Here is a 22,856-nt window from a genome sequence, read left to right on the forward strand (position 1 = left end):
ATAATCTAACACCGGTGGATTAGACAGGCATGCTGAAAATGGCCTGTTCCATGACTTACACAACTCATTGTGTAAGTCTGGAAAGAACGGTAAAGCCCGGCGTGGAAGCAGTGATCTGTGCTGCAGAAAGCGCTCATCAAGCTTACTTGATGCGCTTCTTGTCTCTCTTGCGGCCAACTAATATTCAACTTGGCCACAGCACGCGCCACAACCTCCAGCAGCTCCTCATATTTTACAGGTGCAGATTGAGATGGCACAATATGTGGTAACTATTCATTAAATTCCCTTCTACGACGCTGAGCACATCTAATTCCTCAGAATCAGAGAGCTGCAGCACGGGATCCTCGACCCGAGCAGAAGAAGCCGTGTGGAAGATGGGCTTCCGCACGGGGAAGGAGGGGATCCGAGCTATCAGACGAGGATCGAGAAAGTGCCGAAGCAGTCTCAATCGCGTCTGCTAGCTCTCTCTGCGAGCCCCACGAACCCCACGGTCCTCCAAAGTGTCATATCGACGCAGTTCGAGTTCCTATGAAAGGGAACCAAAGTTTCAATTATTAAAAATGTGTGCGTCGACTTTTTGTGACAAAGGCCAGAACTCCTGTTATGGTGTCGATTTTTTGAGGACAACTTTTGTCATAAATTATTCTATTTTTGTTCCTACATAATTTGTAACAAAAAACAGTGCCAAAATATCTATTTAGGAGTCTTAGACCTTTGTAACGATATATAGTTTGTCATGATTAGATTAGGATTTAATATAGTAATATAGTGCAGTAAACTTAGGTGTCCCGGTACCGGGACGATGACAGTTAAGGGGATATACATATATATATATATATATATATATATATATATATATATATATATATATACATATATATATATATACAGTGAGGAAAATAAGTATTTGAACACCCTGCTATTTTGCAAGTTCTCCCACTTAGAAATCATGGAGGGGTCTGAAATTGTCATCGTAGGTGCATGTCCACTGTGAGAGACATAATAAAAAAAATAAAAAAATCCAGAAATCACAATGTATGATTTTTTAACTATTTATTTGTATGATACAGCTGCAAATAAGTATTTGAACTCAATGTTAATATTTGGTACAGTAGCCTTTGTTTGCAATTACAGAGGTCAAACGTTTCCTGTAGTTTTTCACCAGGTTTGCACACACTGCAGGAGGGATTTTGGCCCACTCCTCCACACAGATCTTCTCTAGATCAGTCAGGTTTCTGGGCTGTCGCTGAGAAACACGGAGTTTGAGCTCCCTTCAAAGATTCTCTATTGGGTTTAGGTCTGGAGACTGGCTAGGCCACGCCAGAACCTTGATATGCTTCTTACAGAGCCACTCCTTGGTTATCCTGGCTGTGTGCTTCGGGTCATTGTCATGTTGGAAGACCCAGCCTCGACCCATCTTCAATGCTCTAACTGAGGGAAGGAGGTTGTTCCCCAAAATCTCGCAATACATGGCCCCGGTCATCCTCTCCTTAATACAGTGCAGTCGCCCTGTCCCATGTGCAGAAAAACACCCCCAAAGCATGATGCTACCACCCCCATGCTTCACAGTAGGGATGATGTTCTTGGGATGGTACTCATCATTCTTCTTCCTCCAAACACGTTTAGTGGAATTATGACCAAAAAGTTCTATTTTGGTCTCATCTGACCACATGACTTTCTCCCATGACTCCTCTGGATCATCCAAATGGTCATTGGCAAACTTAAGACGGGCCTTGACATGTGCTGGTTTAAGCAGGGGAACCTTCCGTGCCATGCATGATTTCAAACCATGACGTCTTAGTGTATTACCAACAGTAACCTTGGAAACGGTGGTCCCAGCTCTTTTCAGGTCATTGACCAGCTCCTCCCGTGTAGTTCTGGGCTGATTTCTCACCTTTCTTAGGATCATTGAGACCCCACGAGGTGAGATCTTGCATGGAGCCCCAGTCCGAGGGAGATTGACAGTCATGTTTAGCTTCTTCCATTTTCTAATGATTGCTCCAGCAGTGGACCTTTTTTCACCAAGCTGCTTGGCAATTTCCCCGTAGCCCTTTCCAGCCTTGTGGAGGTGTACAATTTTGTCTCTAGTGTCTTTGGACAGCTCTTTAGTCTTGGCCATGTTAGTAGTTGGATTCTTACTGATTTTATGGGGTGGACAGGTGTCTTTATGCAGCTAACGACCTCAAACAGGTGCATCTAATTTAGGATAATAAATGGAGTGGAGGTGGACATTTTAAAGGCAGACTAACAGGTCTTTGAGGGTCAGAATTCTAGCTGATAGACAGGTGTTCAAATACTTATTTGCAGCTGTATCATACAAATAAATAGTTAAAAAATCATATATTGTGATTTCTGGATTTTTTTTTTTAGATTATGTCTCTCACAGTGGACATGCACCTACGATGACAATTTCAGACCCCTCCATGATTTCCAAGTGGGAGAACTTGCAAAATAGCAGGGTGTTCAAATACTTATTTTCCTCACTGTATATATATATATATATATATGTATATGTATTAGACACACACACACACACACACACACACACACACACACACACAGATGCTCTTCTGAGACACTCAGCCTGTAAGTCTTCACAGTGGCCCAGTTCACATTCTACCACAACCTCATTTATTAGCTGAAGAGACCCTCAATGACACAGCCGGCGAGCAGCTGTTGTTGCAGACAGTGAGGGAGTTAATCAATTAAACGCTGCCCTGCCCTAAAGAGTGAGAGTGGAGCACTTGCAGGCATGCAGCAATGTCTAGTGTTTATCACATTAGTTCTCAAGCAACCCACAATGCTGGGCCTAAATTTGTTTGTTTTATTCTGCAAAGTGAAATTGCTGTGCTCTTCATGAAGAGAACATTTGCTGTACATACCAAGAGGGAGAGCAAGAAAGAACTTGCCAACTTCTTAATACTACAGGGGACAGAAACAAATGACACTATTTTGATTGTCCACTTAGACATTCTACTAACTATAAGTAACTTTGTGTAGATGCAATGTGCAAAGTTCATATTCATAAAATATACATGTAAACAATCCATTCTCATTCCGAACACATCAAAAACTCAAGTGTGTCACTATTAATACACTAAAGGCCCTGATATACTCCCAGTGAAGTTCTTTTTTGTTTCACTTTATAGGGGTAAAACGAAGTTACTGTAAACAACAGTGTACTTTAAATTAGAAAAATGCTAGCAGTGAGAAAATGGAAGTTATGAAAGCATCTGGTCATATATGTTTAAAAAAGCTCTGCAATTCGGCACTCCAGTCAAGTCAAGTTACATTACGGTTATATCGCATACAATAGATTGCTTTAAAGCGAGCAGAGTTACTGTATCAAACATGAAAAAACGGTGTCAGTATATCTTCAATTAGAATTACAACTTCATGAATCAGAAAAAAAAAAAAATCTATTGTTTGTTTTATTATTTAATCATTCATATCTTAAATATAAATTAATCAAATGTAATCAATCACATTTGAAGAAATCATATAGTTTGATGTGTTTAACCCTTCTGTGGTGTTCAAAACCCTATAACCCCCGGGATCTTCCCGGTCAAAAATGACCGGACTATAAAAAATTGCTTATAGATCTCTCATTATACTATATTTTCACCCAGTATTGGATTCAATCTTTTTGTCAACTTGTTCTCTTTCAATTAGGACTGGTTTTAAATTTCTATTTGCATCTGATTAATCGTAGGCCTCATTTATTTGACAGTAGGGATCTCATTTTTTGAGTAAAAAAAACCTTATTTTTGAATAATTTTGGAAATATTAAATAAAATCTGAAGAAAATTGGCACTGTTTATCACACTGGTCTACTTTAATTTTTCACCAGGAATTTTGTTTTGAAAAACTTTTATTTTGTACAAAATGGCACATTGTCACACTTGTGGTCTTCCCGGTCAAAAATGACCGGCCTACAAAAAATTGCTTATAAATCACTCGTTATGCAATATTATCGCCCAATTTTGGATTCAATCTTTTTGTCAACTTGTTTTCTTTCAATTAGGACTGGTTTTATATTTCTATTTGCATCTGATTAATCGTAGGCCTCATTTATTTGAGAGTAGGCATCTCAATTTTTGCAAAACTAACTAAAATAAAATACAATTATAGAGTAAATGTCCTTAGTTTTCGTCTTTGTCAAGGTCTTTCATTTTTTAACGCTATTTAAAACACGCAGCGTATTCGTTCAGCTGCATTTCCTTTCCCTGCTCTCTCTCCATCTCTCTGTCACTCATGCGTCTCTCACATGCGCGCGCGCACACACACACAGCCCAACACACAGTGAAAATTGTACAGCTGTGGTATTTGTATAGGGTGTGAATTCTGTATAGAAGATGTGTAGATTTTTGGTTTGGCGTGTGGATTTTTGTAAGAGGTAAAGGAATTTCAATGGGGTGTGAATTTTTTTCTCAAATTGTATGATGTTTTTGTTGAGTTATTATTACACAAAACTTTTTCTGACCTTTTTGAATCTTGCCCCTGACAAATAACCCAAATTACAAAAAAAGACTAAAACTAACACTAAAACTAATAAAAACTAAACTAAAACTAAGCATTTTAAAAAAATAAAAAACTAAACTAAACTAGCAAACCCACTTTAAAAACTAATTAAAACTAAACTGAATTTGAAAACAAAAAGTCAAAACGAAATAAAAATAAAAACTAATGAAAAATGCAAAACTATAATAACCCTGATTATCTCTAGCCTTGGCTACCGTATATAGACCGCCAGGGCCTTACGCTGATTTCCTAAAAGAGTTTGCAGATTTTCTCTCAGATCTATTGGTCAACGTCGATAAAGCATTAATTGTTGGAGATTTTAACATACACGTAGATAATTCAAATGATGCGTTACAGATTTTGTACAGATGCGTTACAATGACAGATTTATTCAATTCCTTTGGGGTCAAGCAAAACGTCACTGGTCCCACTCATCGTCTTAATCACACACTCGATTTAATTATATCATATGGAACCGATCCAACCGATATAGATATCATTCCACAAAGTGATGATGTTACTGACCATTACATGGTAACTTGCATATTACGTCCTGCTGTAATATGTCATGCTGCGCCGCGTTATCGACCAGGCAGAACAATCCTTCCATCCACCATAGATAATTTCTCAAATTGCTTATCCGATCTGTCTCAGCTGCTGCCTGAACCCAAACAAACAGATGAACTAGAGGAACTAACTAGCACTATGAGCACAATTCTCTCTAGAACATTGGATATTGTTGCACCCATTAAATTAAAAAAGGTCAGAGAGAAAATTAAAGCACCATGGTACAACAATACTACGCATGTTCTAAAGAGAGAAACCCGTAATTTAGAGCGTAAATGGAAACAAACTAATTTAGAGGTCTTTAGAATTGCGTGGAAAGACAGTATGCCACGTTATAAAAAGGCCCTAAAAGCGGCCAGGGCTGAGCACCTCCGCAAACTAATAGAAAACAACCAAAACAATCCAAGGTTTTTATTTAACACCGTGGCTAGACTAACAAATAAACAGACATCACCTGAACAAAATATCCCGTTACAGTTTAGTAGTAATGATTTCATGAACTTCTTCACTGAGAAAATAGAAAGCATCAGAACCACAATTGTAAACGTTCAATCTTCAATCGCGCCTTATAATTCAGCCTCAATTAACACCCCGCAAGAACAATTACAGTGCTTTACAACTATAGAACAAAAAGAGTTAAATAAACTTATCACTTCATCTAAAACAACAACATGTTTATTAGATCCTATACCAACTAAACTACTGAAAGAAGTGTTACCTATAGTGGAAGAGCCTCTCCTCAATATTATTAACTCATCTTTATCTTTAGGTCATGTTCCAAGAACATTTAAATTGGCAGTTATAAAACCACTCATTAAGAAACCACAATTAGATCATAATAACCCAGCAAATTATAGACCCATTTCAAATCTTCCATTTATGTCTAAAATATTAGAAAAAATTGTGTCCGCTCAACTGGGCTCTTTCTTGCAAGAAAATGACATCTATGAAAAGTTTCAGTCAGGATTCAGGCCGCACCATAGCACTGAAACTGTGCTCGTTAAAATCACAAATGATTTACTTTTAGCTTCTGACCAAGGCTGTATCTCAATATTAGTTTTACTTGATCTTAGTGCTGCGTTCGATACTATAGATCACACAATACTCTTAGATCGACTACAAAATTATACTGGTGTTCAAGGACAAGCATTAAGCTGGTTCAGATCATACTTATCTGACCGCTACCATTTTGTCTATTTAAATGGAGAAAAATCGATCATAACTTCAGTAAACTATGGAGTGCCGCAAGGATCTGTGTTAGGCCCTCTGCTATTCTCAATATATATGCTGCCACTTGGAAATATTATAAGGAAACATGGAATTAGTTTCCATTGTTATGCTGATGACACTCAAATATATATTTCATCACGGCCGGATGAAAACGCTAAATTATCCAAATTGACAGAGTGTGTTAAAGATATAAAAGATTGGATGACGCGTAATTTTCTTTTATTAAATCCAGACAAGACAGAGGTACTACTTATTGGTTCAAAAAACCGCCCACAAAACCTCTCACAATACAACTTTAACATAGTAGGATGTCCTGTTACTTTATCCTCTACAGTAAAAGACCTGGGCCCGTATTCATAAAGAATCTTAATGCAAAGAGTAGCTCCTAGTGACAAAATTCTAAGAAAATTCTTAGAAATGTGGGCGTTTACTCTTAAAATTAAAGAAAAACTCCTAGTAAAGAAAAAAGTCATTCAGAAAGCATCTTAACCCTTAAAAGAGGTCTTAAGGTCAAAATTGTTAGGAGTACGGACGAGGACTTTTAAGAGGCTTAAGAGTTTCTTTAGCAGAGGAGAAAATGGCAGAAAGATGAAGAGGGAGAAGAAATGTGTTGCAGACAATGGATGACAGTGAGTTAATAAGACACTATAGATTAGATCGTGCAGGGATCATGTTTGTGACTGATCTTTATAGAGACACGCTAACATCTCCAACACAGCGCAGAAATGCCATAGCGCCTGAAATGAAAGTAATCACTACATTACGATATTTGGCAACTGGGAAAATTCCATGTTTGATACATTAAAACCAACATTCAAACCACCGCTTAAATAGACATGCCAGCAATCAGTGTAACTGGAAAGAGTGGAACAATTTGTATCATTCTAAGCAATCAAATACCTTATAGGAAATCAACAGCATGGTAAATAAAAAAAGGATTTATATACACATATATAATGTGTGTGTGTGTGTGTGAGAGAACGATCAAATAGGAAAAATTACGCATGTAAGTTCAAAGTGGAGGCTTAGAATAGACCCTATAGTTAAAATCACTTTTTTTTCCCTTCTTGGACAACCAACCAATCACAGTCTTCAAAAGATTGTGTCATACATAGCAACGGGGTCAACCCCGCCTCCTCACTAAGATAAAAGTTTTTGTATTTTCCTTACTCAGAGTTGCTCTCAGATCGGTCCCGAATCGCTCTTAAGCTAAAACTCCTACATAAAAGTTTTTAAGCTAAATTAAGAGTTTTCTGAGAGGATTCTTAGAATCTTTATGAATACGGGCCCTGGGTGTTATACTAGATTGCAACCTGTCTTTTGAAAATCATATTTCATATGTTACAAAAACAGCCTTTTTCCACCTTAGAAACATTGCTAAGCTACGTAATATGCTATCAGTTTCTGATGCAGAAAAGTTAGTTCATGCATTCATGACCTCGAGACTAGATTACTGTAATGCTTTATTAGCTGGTTGTCCTGCATCCTCAATAAACAAGCTACAGTTAGTCCAAAATGCAGCCGCTAGAGTTCTTACTAGATCAAGAAAATATGATCATATAACACCGATTTTAACATCACTACATTGGTTACCTATAAAGTCCCGTATTAATTACAAGGTATTGCTACTGACTTATAAAGCCCTAAACGGCCTAGCTCCAGTCTATTTAACGGATCTTCTATCACCCTATAATCCATCGCGCTCTTTAAGATCACTAAATTCGAGGCTTTTGGTCATACCTAGGATATCCAGATCCACCAAAGGAGGGAGAGCATTTTCACATTTAGCTCCAAAACTCTGGAATAGCCTTCCTGATACTGTTCGTTGCTCAGACTCGCTCTTTCAGTTTAAAACTAGATTAAAGACGCATCTCTTCAGCCAGGCATTCATATAATATTTTTAATCTTACAGTTAAATCCTGTCTCTAGTTCATAAACGCCAGAGGAGAACTGGCCCCCGACTGAGCCTGGGTTCTCCCAAGGTTTTTTTTTTTTCTCCATTAGGTCACCTGATGGAGTTTTAGGTCACCATTAGGTCACTTTATGGAGTTTTTCGGTTCCTTGCCACTGTTGCCTTTGGCTTGCTCAGTTGGGGATATTTTGGGGATATTTAATTTTATCAATCAATAAATTCCACTAGAAACAAACCTTGTTGTATTATTTTAATTTAATACTGTGAAGCTGCTTTGATACAATCTGTATTGTGAAAAGCGCTATACAAATATACTTGACTTGACTTGACTTGACTTGACTTGACTCTGTACCTTGGACTCAGACCTTGCTCTTTCGCAACCTGTCTTTTCAAAGAGAGATCTCTCAACAACTTGACTTTTCTTTAGGCAAGAAAATGATACTCAGAGTGTGACTTATATTTTATTTAGGAATATTAGAAGTGATTTTAACTGTTCATGTTATTTCTTTATTAAACTTTTAATCTTTATTATGGACGAAATATTAATACTTCTCATTTATTATTTGATCATCTGCTGCTAAGAAAATAAAACGTTATTTTTTATCATCTGACTGGATCTCCTCCTTGCATCAGCACTTTATTTTCTTCTACAAAGCGGCTCTCCAGTGAGTTTATGTTTTTACTCATGCATGTTTGACCTTGACAAACTAAACAGAAGAAATTAATCAGAGAAGATTTCCATGTCTATTGTTGTATTACATATTTATTAAATGTTTAATTTAGTTTTTCCACTGCAATAGTATATAAACTGATAAAGTTTATATACTGATTTATTGAGTCTCCAGCAAGATTCTCCTTTCCTGCCAGACCTGTTTTCTCTGTTGTGTTTTAAATAAGTTAGATCACTTGATTCTCACCTTTCGGAGCCCAGACGTTGAATCGTTAGGTTGATTGACTTTCACCTTTTGTCTTTAATGGGTCTGGGATGGCCCTTGGAATTGGAGTTCCTGGACAGTATCAGCATGTGAATAGTTATGCTGATTCAATTGGACTCAGAGTAGGGTGTGTTCCTACTTCATTTGCATGCTTTGTTCAGGGTCTCCACCTCTATGTAATCCCTCCCCCTTGGAATGTATATAACTACAATGCATACTGTATTAGAGTTAGATTATGTTGGACGAAACCGCAGCCGCACTCAAATAAAGAAACTCTTCTGTTTGAACGTGATCCCAACGTCTCCTGGTCTGCTTTGAAGAAAGAAAAACTTTACAACAGATGGTGCCTTGTGACCCGGATGGAGACAAAGGAAACTCAAAGAATTTTAAGCTCAAAAGAACTGAATCTTGAAACTTCAAGCTCAACAAAAGATCTGACAAATATTGCCAGACTGAATCTTTCCAGCTTCCTCCAGATTGAAAACTTCAAGCTCCAAAAAGATCTCAATGCCTGACTGAGTTCCAGACGGAATCTTTCTCTACAAACAAAAGACTTGGTGAGTTTTCACTCCATTTCAAAGAACCTTTGCAGACCAGTACAAAAATAGTTTTCCTCTGCACCGTTCAGAGAAGTAGTTAACAAACAGCTGTAGAGTTTGGTTAACTAAAGATAAGCCTCTAAAGTTTGCTTTTAGAGATGAAATTTATCCTCTGTTGTTGGCAGGGAAGTTTAACAGTTACATGTTAATATTGTGTGTATGCTCTTGCTAGAGAAGACCTATCTGTAAGCTAGAGAAATTTAGCGTCATGTGCTAATAAGATTGTACCCTCTGTTTGCATGACAGTAGAGAGAAGTTTTTTTAGTGTTTGTTTGTGGTAACAGAAATTCACAAAATGTTTAGGAAAAGTACTAGACAGATTACACCTTTTTGGACAGATAGTGAATTCAAGTCTTTGTTATCAGAGCACATGGACTCCATCGTGACTGAGTCAGTCAGATTGAATTTAACAAAGAAATTTGGCATTGATCCAGAAAAAGTGTGGTCAATTGAAGATTGTAAGAAGATACTAGGAGAAAGTATTCGCAAGAAAAATGTCAAAGGCATTATCTTCTGTCACAGAGAATTTAGCTTATCCATTGTACAAGAACAAGCTCGTTGTATTGATAAGTTGAAAGATCAGATCAAACAATTGCAGACTCAGGTGTCCTGTCTCAAGACAAACGTGGGCCATAACAAAGCCTCAACCAAATGTGATTTAGAAGACCAACAGTCAGATGAAAGCTATCCTGATTTACAGTCTTTTGATAGTATAGAGGACAATGTCAATGCAGATGTAAATGCAGTTGAAGTGTGCGTAGCTAGACAAAAGCCTCAGGGAAAAGGTATTGATACAGTTTCATTTGCAACCCCCATATTGCAGCCACAAGCAGTCAAAACATCTTTAGGTCCTAAAGATATTGAGAGAATTTCTGAAAGTTTGCCATCAGTGCAAAGAAATTTTTCTGAGTTTAGGAGAGAGTTGTCCAAAAAGATGCGGCTCTACGATATGTCTCTAGCTGAAGTCACCCAGCTAATATCACAGATCTTGACTGAGTCAGAATTCAATGATTTTGAAAGTGCTGTAATCAATTCTGAACTGCAACAAGCCAGTAAAGATGAATTGAGAGAGGAAGTTCTGAAAATTTTAAAGAACATTGTTGGACCGAACGTGGACTGGTCAAAAATAACCAATTGTGTACAGAAGAAGGGTGAGACTGTTTGTGAGTACACAGAACGATTCTGTCAGATCGCTGCCGTTTACAGCGGAATTGCCGACACTCCAGAAAAGGTGTTAGGTCATAATGGTCCTTTGGTTCGCACATGGTTTCATTGTCTTTTGCCAGAACACAGAAAGGCGTTGCCTTACTTAAACATCACATGGTGTACGAGAACTCTGCAAGACAACTTGGACAGTTTAGCTATTTGGGAAAGAGATTCTGATGTCAAAGAGAGAGTAAGAATTGCTGCAGTTTCTGTTATGGTCAACTCAGAGAAGCCAAAGAAACGCAAAAGTCCTAGAGAAGCCAGTTGTTCTTACTGTGGCAAGCACGGACATTTTGGAAATGAATGTAGAAAAAACAAAAATAACTTAAGACAAGTTAACAATGTTATGCAGCTCTTACTACATTTGTTTGCTACTTTAAAGCAACCCCTCCCCTCGTCATTGGACTCGTGGGTAAGCTTTTTGAGGTGTTAACCATTTGGGCTGTGATTGCTTTATCTCCCCAGTAACTCACAACAAAGATGAAAGACTTAGTGACTGTCACAGCCTTTGTTTGGGGGACATTCAGAAAACTCACAGCCTTAAATGTTATGCCATAGAATATTGCAGTCAGACAACCATCCTCTGTTAATGATGTTTATTAGGACTGATGTTTCACTGGAGAATGGAAATGTGCCAATTTTCTCACACACTGTACAGTGTGCACACAACACAGGGACAGAATAGGACACGGACAAGTGAGGTGCCCTGGGAGGAACTGACGCAACAGGCTTCGGGGGTGAACCCAGGGTGAAGACACTACCTCATAGGCCTTTCCCGATTTAGTCCATCCTTACCTCACTGGTCCATAGGTGTCAAATAAATTAAGAAATAGGGAAAGAATGAAACGACAACAGTAGACTCTGAAAACGATAGAACCATAGTGTTTAAACTGCTACAACCGTAGTGTTTTGAAGAAATACTGCTCTCTGTTTTTCTGTTTTCTGTCTTACAGAGTGCAGATAAAACTTGATGGCTTTTTTTCAAGATCCATATGCAATGACCGTCTCATCTGCGTATGAAGCCACAACCTCAAGAAGACAACCAGACCTACTGCTGAACGAACTATCACCAACGAAAATGAAAAATACACAACGCAGAGAAAATTCACGGACCCTAGTTGCATGTTATGTTTCTGTGTCAGCATGCAATTACAGATGAACAACACAGATCATGCTTGTGCCTGTAACTTTTTCAAGTTACAAGAATGAACTTTTAAGTGTACTTTGATAAAAGTTAGACTTAAAACCACTATACGATCAAATGACTTATGGAAGGATGAAGTCTATGCATGAATATTGCTGTTCTGCTGTTTCTTTGTTTTCTTGTGTTACTCGTATGTGTTGATGTCTTCGCAAGCAGAAACCTGGTGTAAAGCATCACCTCAGATTTCCATGAACAAGCCTCATGAGGGACGAGTCATCAGAGCGACTCTACGTGGGAAATGGACGCTACAGGAAACAGACTTCACAGCTATTCAGGCGCCATGGACTTTCAAGAATTCCACTGTTATGCTACATGGTTTTCTGTGTAATCATGTAGTTTATATGACATTGTACACCCTGCGTCGCAGTTGTCAACAGTTATGGTTTTGAGAAGAACTATGACACTCATGTAAATCAAGGACACAACACAGAATAAGTTACACGTGCCTGTAACTTACACAAGTTAAAATAATTAACTTTTAAGTGTATGAATTTGTATTTTTGTGAGAGTTATTAGAACTCTCAAAGGGGGAAGTGTTGTATTACATATTTATTAAATGTTTAATTTAGTTTTTCCACTGCAATAGTATATAAACTGATAAAGTTTATATACTGATTTATTGAGTCTCCAGCAAGAGTCTCCTTTCCTGCCAGACCTGTTTTCTCTGTTGTGTTTTAAATAAGTTAGATCACTTGATTCTCACCTTTCGGAGCCCAGACGTTGAATCGTTAGGTTGATTGACTTTCACCTTTTGTCTTTAATGGGTCTGGGATGGCCCTTGGAATTGGAGTTCCTGGACAGTATCAGCATGTGAATAGTTATGCTGATTCAATTGGACTCAGAGTAGGGTGTGTTCCTACTTCATTTTCATGCTTTGTTCAGAGTCTCCACCGCTATGTAATCCCTCCCCCTTGGAATGTATATAACTACAATGCATACTGTATTAGAGTTAGATTATGTTGGACGAAACCGCAGCCGCACTCAAATAAAGAAACTCTTCTGTTTGAACGTGATCCCAACGTCTCCTGGTCTGCTTTGAAGAAAGAAAAACTTTACAACACTATGAAGGCAGAGCCTCAGAGCCACACCTATTATGAACTTAGTTTTGGAGTGATTTTGTTTAAAAATATGTTATATCAGTTGAAGTACATTTATACTAACACTAACATTATACACACTAACACTAACATTTATACTAACATTAATCTATGTTTTTTTTTGTTGTGGTTTTTTTAGTTTCTACATGTACTGTGCTGGAGTAACTGAGACTGTCACAGCACTTGCATATTAGTAGTCCTTACCCTGGTGCATGTGTCAAAATGATTAATGACTTTGACCTTTGACCTTTTGACAGGTTGAACTTCCGGTGACCTTTTTGATTGATGGGTTGAACTTCCTGGTATGAGGTCATGGGATTAACCTATTGACCCCTCCTCCCTATCGATCATGGGTTTTGACAGTTAGTTTTGAACTATGACCTAGCTAGTACTAAATCATAGTTTTGACGGTTATATGTGTGTGATTTTTGCCGGTTGTTTGAACTTTGTCCCAGTTATGTGTGTGCGTGTGTGGTTATATGGCTTGTGCCTGCGCCCCCCTCCCATTACATTCCTGAGCAGTATATAAATGGGGCCAGTTATTTCATATATGTGACATTCAGTTATTTCACATTTATATATAAAACATTCTATAATTTATATAATCTAAAACAATTAAAGGTTGAAAAAACATTTAGTTATTTCACATTCATATAAATTATATAATAATTATCATATAATTTATATAATATAAATTATATAATAATTATCATGCTAAAGTTCTTTTTAAAAGTGTATAACATAAATTATATAATCTAAAGCAATTTAACTAAGGTTGAAAAATATTCTGTTCTTTTAAAAGCTTACTAAAACCAATAGTTTTAGCTGAATAAAATCATCTTACCTTATTTTAGAAAGTTGAAGTATACCATTGATGTCCACAAAAATGCAATGTATGAATGGATTCAAAATTGTTTTACACAACTGAATTCACATAGTCATTCCTGAATGACCTCACACTGTCTCAAAACATAAGGAGCGCGCGCGTGTCTGTGTGTCTGTGTGTCTATGCGCGCGTCCTCTTCCTGCGAGCTCTGACCCCCCTCCTTACAGTGTAACTGTCAAGTGAATCTCACACTAACAAAAGTTGAAAACATGCCTTTAAAAGTATAATATAAATATCTTATTGATCCAATTGTTTTAGTTTTAGATGAATAAAAAATGACTGAGTTAAAATTAACTCATCAATGTCCATACCATTCATGTCCACAAAAATAATTAAACTAAAGTTGAAAAACATACCTTTAAAAGTGTATAATAAAATAATTAAACTAAAGTTGAAAAACATACCTTTAAAAGTGTATAATAAAAAATAAAATATCTTGCTAAAGTTGAAAAACATACCGTTCCTTAAAAGTATAATATAAATATCTTATTGATCCAACTATTTTAGTTTTAGATGAATAAAAGAATAAAAAATGACTGAGTTAAAATTAACACATCAATGTCCATATTGATGCCCACAAAAATAATTAAACTATAGTTGATAAACATACCTTTAAAACTGTATAAATGTAATGGTTATAAAATAATTTTACTAAGGTTGAAAAAATATTCAGTTCTTTTAAAAGAATATAACATAAAAAGCTTACTAAAACCAATTGTTTTAGTTTTAGATAAAAGTAAATAAAATCATCTTACCTTATTTTTAGAGAGAGAGAGTTGAAGAAGTGGCTCCTAACACATCATTGTCCATTGATGTCCACAAAAATGCAATGTATGAATGGATTCAAAATTGTTTTACACAACTGAATTCATATAGTCATTCCTGAATGTCTCTCAAAGCACCGTCTCAAAACATAGGGAGGCGTGCGGTATGTGTGTCAAAAAGTAAAACACACGTGTGTCTGTGTGTGTGTGTGTGTGTGTGTGTGTGTCTGTCTATGCGCGCCCACCTATTCCTGCGTGCTCTGACATATGAAACAGGACCCCACTCCACATTCCTGAGCCAGTAAAGTGTAAAGCCAGTAAAGTAAATCTCATTTAAAGTGAGATTAAACATCATATACAATAATATAAAATAAATATCTTACTAAAAAAAATCTACTGACATGCTTGTAAAAAGAATAAAATTCATCTTACATGTTTAGAGTTACAACTCTTGAACTTACGTGTTCAAGAAGCTGTTGAGAGCTATAAATCACAGAGGTTCTCTCTCACACCAGCGTCTCTGACTCAGAGGAGTGTATTCAGTGATGGGATGAGACATTTTGAATGGTGTGTTAAACTTATAATCCTAAAAGTTAAAATGACATCTTTTAAAAATAAAAGTTTATAAAACTTTTAATAAAAACTAAATAAATTATTAAAAGTCTTAAAACAAATAATCTACAACGATGGTCTGTGGAAAAATTTGACTTGCACTTAAAGTATTTTTATTTATTTATCATGGGTATGTAAAATCATTTGAAATTTGAAGCGTCACAAGTCATCTCACGCCTGTGAAATATTCAATAATTTCTTAAGTTGTATCTGTGAGAAAATGACAACCACATAGGCCTATCTTCAGAGAGAGCAACCATTAAAACATTTAGAAACTGAGAATCTTCCAGAAATAAGGTCCTTCCGATCAGCGCTGAGAAAGAAGTTACTTGACAATAATGATAGCTTCAGGATATCGGATGACAGATGAGCCTCTGTGCATCGTGTCAGAGCGTATGTCATGTTAGTCTGCTAACACCTTTCCATACTAAATTTATTTCAAATCATAATCGTAAAAGTTTAAATATTGTTTAAATTAAATCTTTAAAGTTTGAATACATACTCATCTTCTATTTATCTTTTAGAAGACTTGTGTATGATATAAATTATTTTGTTTAACGGTGACCTAAAGTATAATTGTTATTAAACAATGTCTGTTCAAAACTTTAGGTGGTTAGGTCTTAAATGTCATTTATATGAAAAATATTCAATCAGCATTTTTTTTGTCCATCTGGGGGTTTCAATTTTTATGGTGGGGGTTTTCCATAGCTATCCCGTACACCTAAAAACGACCATCACAGAAAACTACATTTAAAAAAAAAAATGAAATAAATAAATAATTGAATAAAATGTAAACAAAGTTTTAGCTAAATAAAAACACCTTGCATTTCCAGAGAGGCGAAGTAGTTCTTTATGCAATGATAAAAACGATCCAAAAAAGCAAGTAGTTTAAGTTGTCATAAACAGAACAAAACAAAACAAATCCTTCAGTGATAAACTACAGTGTGAACTGAAGCTTCAGGATATAGGGCGACAGAACAGATGAGTCTCGGCGGACAATGTCGCAGTAAATCTAGTCTGCTAACGCCTTTCCAGAGTACATCCAGAGTTTACACTAATTTCATTTAAAAGCATAACCTTAAAAGTTTAAATCAAATCTTTAAAATCATATCTTCTTAGAAGATTTATGTATTATTGTGACTAAGCAGCGTCTGTCCAAAAACTTTAGATTGTTACATACAACATACAACATGAAACATGTTGTCAAAGTTTGTCACAATGTTTTTTAAGAAATCCTAGGACTTCACATTGCTCTTATTTAGTCAAAGTTGTATCATTTGGAAAATCAAAGTAAAAATCACACATCGTCTTAATTCAAAGCATGATCTTACTTTTTCTACGGTAGCTATGATCTATTACACGTATAAGATGTATAAGATCATATCTCCCGAACTAGGGTGAAACCCTTTACTGAGAATATACCACCGGTCATCTACTCAAAATATATGTAGAAGTTTCAAATGATAGCATTTGTTGATGGTGGCCGCATGAACAGACTTTGGGGAGAGCTATAGCAGAAAGCATGCCCTTTGACCTCCTCGATTTTGGAGGCTTTTTTGTTAAAGATTTCTCCCATCTAGCGGTTCTCCCATCTACTCGCTTTTTCAACTTTGGTAAATGTGTCAAGAAGCTATGACAACGTGTCTTCCGATAGCGCTTCATCGAGTTTAATTGTACATGTTCTACCGTTATGCCGTCTATATAATGATTTACACAACCAAGCTCGTCATTTAGACCGTAACTTTGACTTACCCGTCGAGAAGAAAGCAGGCAACTTCCCTTTCAAAGTGTTTCCACATGGGAAAAGCTATCCCGATATTTATTTACATACCGATAAATCAATTTTTTGCTTTTTGGTGACGACCAGTGCAGCCTTTCAAATGTGCCTGGGGCAGTATCAATGTCTCCCATATGGTCTAGCGGTTAGGATTCCTGGTTTTCATCCAGGCTGCCCGGGTTCGACTCCCGGTATGGGAAGACAATTTTTTTACATCGCCAACAAAATTCAAGTTATTCAAGTTCATCAATAATCATTTTTAGTTATGCATAGTCTTAGAGGCCTACACGAACTGCAGAAACAAGCAGTTTCTTGAAGATTCGGTACTGAATCATTTTCACAAATACAATTATTGAATTCAGAAAATGTCACTATGGAATATTTACTTTATCTATCATAATTTCAATTTAGTACGTCATCATTTAAACTTTTCATCTCATAATTATGACGCATAGTCATAATTTTAATTTCAACTTTTTAATTCAGAATTACAATTTTTGTCAATTACGCATTTTTAATGTAATAATTCAAACCTTTTTAAGTCATCATTTGGTTGTTGACTATAGTAGTGCTGATGATGAAATGTGTCGAGTTAGGCTAGCGCTTTTTGTACCTCTCTGGTCTTTTTCAAGATGGCGGAACGACACGGAAGCTTCCTTGGACTTACCCGCCCCATGTAAATAAAGATAAGAAATGATCTGATTTTAAGAAAGATCATTTTACACCCATGAGGACATATTTTATGAATACAGACAATGATTTTAGCTAATAAAAAAACTTTAGTTTCAGATGTTTAAATGACAACATACCATTTTTCAATCTACACACGAGAGACCTTCAGAAGTTTCAGAAGGCCTTCAACGGCAGGCCAGTTGGTGAAAAAACACTGTATGTGTAAAAATCAAATACTGTATGACACTTTTCAAAGTTAGAATAAAAAGACCTGTTGTGTTCTGACACAAGGCCATTAACTTGTTTTTTTTTTTTTTTTGCTTATTTCTACAAATATCAACCTGATAAATGAAAATCAGAAAAAAGAAAAAACAGTGTTTTAAAATACAACTAAACCATGATAATGTTTAGTTTAGATCTTGATGACTCAGCCATAGTGCAACCACGCAACGAGAAATCTAATAGTAATCTTTGCAAGGTCTCACTCACAACACAAAACGTTGTAAATAAACATGTTCAAACTGTAATTTAACTATATTTTATTAATATTATGTTGATTTAAAGATACCTTTATCTTTTAACATCCGGCACAAAATGAAAGAGATGAATTATTTGAAAAAAGGAATATTCACAATCTACACTATACAGTTAGATTTTCTCCTACTTGTATCTGTGGGCGTATTTTGTCACACTCTTGTAAAGACTATGGACTAACTTTAAAAACAAAACAAAATACTCATACATAAATATATATAACATACACATCATTTCTTAACTAAGCAACTGTTTCTTAAATTATCAGACACTCACCGCACCGATGTTAACATCACCATATATTGTGTTTTCTACCATGATTGTAGTAACTATTGTCCCACCATTCTTCTGGGCAATTGTGAAGTTAAGCTGATTAGGGTTCTGAATTAATGGCTGTCCGAATAATGTAGAATTATTATGCTGTCGTTGTGGAAGGTTGTTAGGCTGTTGATTTGTCATGTTTCCAGAATGTGTTTGAACGCTCAGCGTCTGAATGTCACCATCTGTTAAAAAATTTACACTTTTTAAGAAGATTGAAGATTTAGAAACATATTGACTACTAACAAAGTAAATTATATATCTTTTCCTACGTTTGATATTCTTTTTTCTGATTCGCTTACTTGTTTTCACTACGGACTTTATCCTTTTTAATGCTGTTTTCTCTCCATATTTATTCTGTAGTTCCTCTACTGTGTCTTCCAACCTCCCTGTTGTTCTTCTCCAGCTGTGCTAACCAAAGACAAACAGTTAGAAGAATATAATGTATGTACAGCAAAAATAAAGTTGGTCATTAGTTGTTAGGGTTAGATACACCTGTAGACACATTCATACACCCGTTTGCCTGTTTTCATTTAGCATACACCAGAGTTCAAACATTCACTTTTTCAAAGGCCGGATAAGCTCATAAATATGGCAACCGGCTGATGCTGCAGGTGTTAGAGCACATGATGGACGGTGAACAGACGCACAGCAGGTTAAACCAGAGTTAAATCAATAGTCTATGTTAGGACAATAGTATCTGATAATAGCTGATAACGGTCAAAGTGCGAGATAAGGTGCAAGTAGCTAAACTAAACATTTCATATTTGACAGAATACAACGACAAAAATAATCAGGCAAAATAATCAACTTTTTTCTAATTTCACCATTTTGACCTTAAAATAGGCCTATATAATACATGTGATTTAATGTGAGAGGAGAAGAAACAAATAACAGCCATTTTCATCATATTAATAATGAATGTGTACAATTTGATAAACATATGTACCTAACATCCATAGTTTTCAGTAAATTAAGGCTAAGTTCCTTTTTGTGGACAAAGTGAACTTTGGAACTCTTTTATCAAAAAAATATGTTGATAATGATTAGTTATGCCAAATGATAGTTTGGCATGGGATTGTGTGTCCATAGGTTACTGAGAGAGCGAAATACTTTTATTATAGAAATGCCTATTTTTTATTCTATTCTTTAATCCATGCATAAAATAGGTTTTTATACCTGCTCAAGTACTTCTTGATGAGTTTCTTCTGTATTAAACAGCGAATCTTCTCAGTCAGATCGTCGCAAGATCTCAGGAATCCTCTCACACTGCTCGTGTTCACAAGCTCCATCGCTGCACTTGTGTGTATGACTCGAACGATTCAAACATCCATAATGCGCGCCAAAACAGCAGCGCGGAGATGTGAAGCTTTCCTGATGACAACACCCTATTCAGCCCCTCCAGTGGGGCGGACCCCAGCCTGATAAATATTTCAGGACATCGCACGCTCTACTCTAGCTCTACTAGCCTCGGACTGCTGCGCTACTGCATCATCTCATTGATCAAAAGTTGAAAGTCCTGTTTGTCTGAGCCTGACGCAAACTTCTGACCCACAAACTTCCGACCCAAAAACACAAGGCACGATTGTACCGCAAGGACTCAGGAGATTGCAGGAACATTCTAGGAACGAAAAGTTGGAAAAAAATTCGAAAAGCTGAAAAAAATGGCGACGCAAAACCTGATGGAGAACGACTCCCCATTGAGTTCTGGCGATACAGGGTACAATTATCATCCGGCGTGTGAGTGCGCCACAGGCAAAGAGTGTCGTTTAAGAGCTGCGCTGGACAGTATGTTTAAAGATCATTTTAGAGGCCAAATGGTTGGCTTGATGCACAGGATTATCGACGCTGCGTGTGATATGAAAAAAGATTGTGCGCAGGATACCAAACGTGTGACAAATCTCAAAAATGAAATGGATGACGTAAGAGGTTTGATAAAGTCATGGCCTGATGTAACGCCCATGTTTTTTAACAGCAAAGAGCCGATCGGCGTAATCCTCAGAAAAGTTCTGGATGTGTTGCGTTCATGTTCTGACGAATTCGTAATCACAGAGATACTCGCTATTTGGACATTTGTAACGGATCTCTGTGTGTCACTGGTGTCAAAAAATGCAAAAACTGACGTTGGTGAATTAGTTGAAAGTCTGAGTTGAAATTAGTTGAAAGGTTAGACCATCTGTAAATGTCTTTCACTCAAATTTCTTCTTCAATGTATGAAAGTATAATGTTGAAATAAAAATTTCTGAATGAAAAAATGTCTGAGCTCATAAAAATAGTATTATAATAATAATATTTAGAGTAATATTTAGAATATTTCAATATTTACATATTTGTTTTCTGCATTTTAATTACCGTATTCCCGAGGCGGCAATACAGTTGTAAATGATACAACTAATTTGCCCGCCGTGTACAGAAGAAAGGACATTTTGTGGTGGTGTTCTTTGTTCTCATTACATTTTTTAATAAGATGATGTGTTCTGTCATGGATGACTAGACACTAGTCATGGGATGTCCGGCAGAGAGAAGGGCTTGAGTGGACACGCCCTGTGGTCACATTTTTATGTCTTCATCAAAAGTGCCTTTTCCCCGCTTCGCAACGAAGCCATCCTCTTTCCGCCCCTGCGACACCCGTAACATCGACCACCACGGCATCCGTTTCAGGCCAAATGGAGGATCGGGTGGGTTACTTAAACATGGCATTCAGCAACCTGACCCTCTCCAGCCCCATTTCCTCCCGTGGAGTTAAGGATATGTCTTACCAGCGCCCTCCGGCTTGTCAGAATCCTGACATGCGTCGGGAACAGGAACGCCTTGACACCTTTCAGAATTGGCCTCTTGCACCAGTAAGTCCGGCCGAGCTTGCCAAAAGTGGTTTCTACTACCTTGGCCAGGGCGACAGAGTGGCTTGCTTCAGTTGTGGAGGCCAGCTTAGCAACTGGGAACCGGGAGATCGGGCAGTATCAGAACACCAGAGAAATTACCCCAACTGCCGCTTCGTTCGAGGTGACCATGCAGATAATGTACCTTTATCTGGTGGCGGTCTTTCCAATGGATCGGCAATGCAACAGTGTGAAGACAGGTTGCTCACATTTGTCTACTGGCCCTCAAGAATAACTGTTCGACCAGACCAATTGGCTAAGGCTGGTTTTTACTATGTTGGTCGTAATGATGACGTGAAGTGCTTTTGTTGCGATGGTGGACTCAGATGTTGGGAGTCTGGTGATGATCCATGGGTAGAACATGGCAAGTGGTTTCCAAGATGTGAATACCTGCTGCAAGAAAAGGGCCAAGAGTTTGTTCATCAGATTCAAGCAAGATTTCCAAGACTATTTGAGCAGCTATTGACTAATGGAGACAGCGACTCAAGAGAATTTGTGAGAGAACAAGAGAACAATCCTGTGGTGAAGTCTGCTTTAGAGATGGAATTTGAGTGTGGCCTGACGGTCCAGACAAATGAAGCTGCATCACCGAGTCAAGATCTTTCAGACTTGTCTATGGAGGAACAGTTAAGAAGACTTCAAGAGGAGCGCACCTGCAAAGTTTGCATGGATAAGGAAGTGAACATTGTCTTCATCCCCTGTGGTCACCTAGTTGTGTGCAAAGAATGTGCGCTTTCTCTGAGCAAGTGCCCCATATGTAGAGGATTGGTCAAAGGCGCTGTCCGTACTTTCCTATCATAAAATTTACATTTAACATGATGCATAAAAACAATGTAACCAAAATTAAATAAGAGCAACTAATATTTGGTCTTGTTTCAGAGTCGGTGAAAACTATGTGAACTTTGATGAGGCCGAGAACAATAGCGCTGTTAAACAAGAATCCAGGTATAAACAAGATATAATAGTTAGACGATTTATCTAACGCTTGAAATTGACGATAGGTTAAAATATTTCAGCATTATGCAGAATAAAAAGAAGATCATAAAAAGAAGAGCAATTATTAAGACACAACGTCTGTTTTCTGGATCGGGCCTAAAAGACGGATGCCTAAAACTCTGGTGTGGACGGAATAAAAAATGAATC

General features: G+C 37.0%; 1 protein-coding gene across 1 annotated transcript; it reads left to right on the top strand.

Annotated features, from left to right (window-relative positions):
* Window positions 1–21,527: 21,527 nt before the first annotated feature.
* On the top strand, window positions 21,528–22,514 carry LOC311304755 (putative inhibitor of apoptosis; the record flags this gene model as incomplete). Its single annotated transcript, XM_084431992.1, has 1 exon — window positions 21,528–22,514. The coding sequence occupies one exon, from the start codon at window positions 21,528–21,530 to the stop codon at window positions 22,512–22,514; it is 987 nt and encodes a 328-aa protein (XP_084288118.1).
* Window positions 22,515–22,856: the final 342 nt, after the last annotated feature.

This window comes from Rutilus rutilus (genome assembly GCF_951802725.1).
Source record: "Rutilus rutilus genome assembly, chromosome: 15".
NCBI lineage: Eukaryota > Metazoa > Chordata > Actinopteri > Cypriniformes > Leuciscidae > Rutilus > Rutilus rutilus.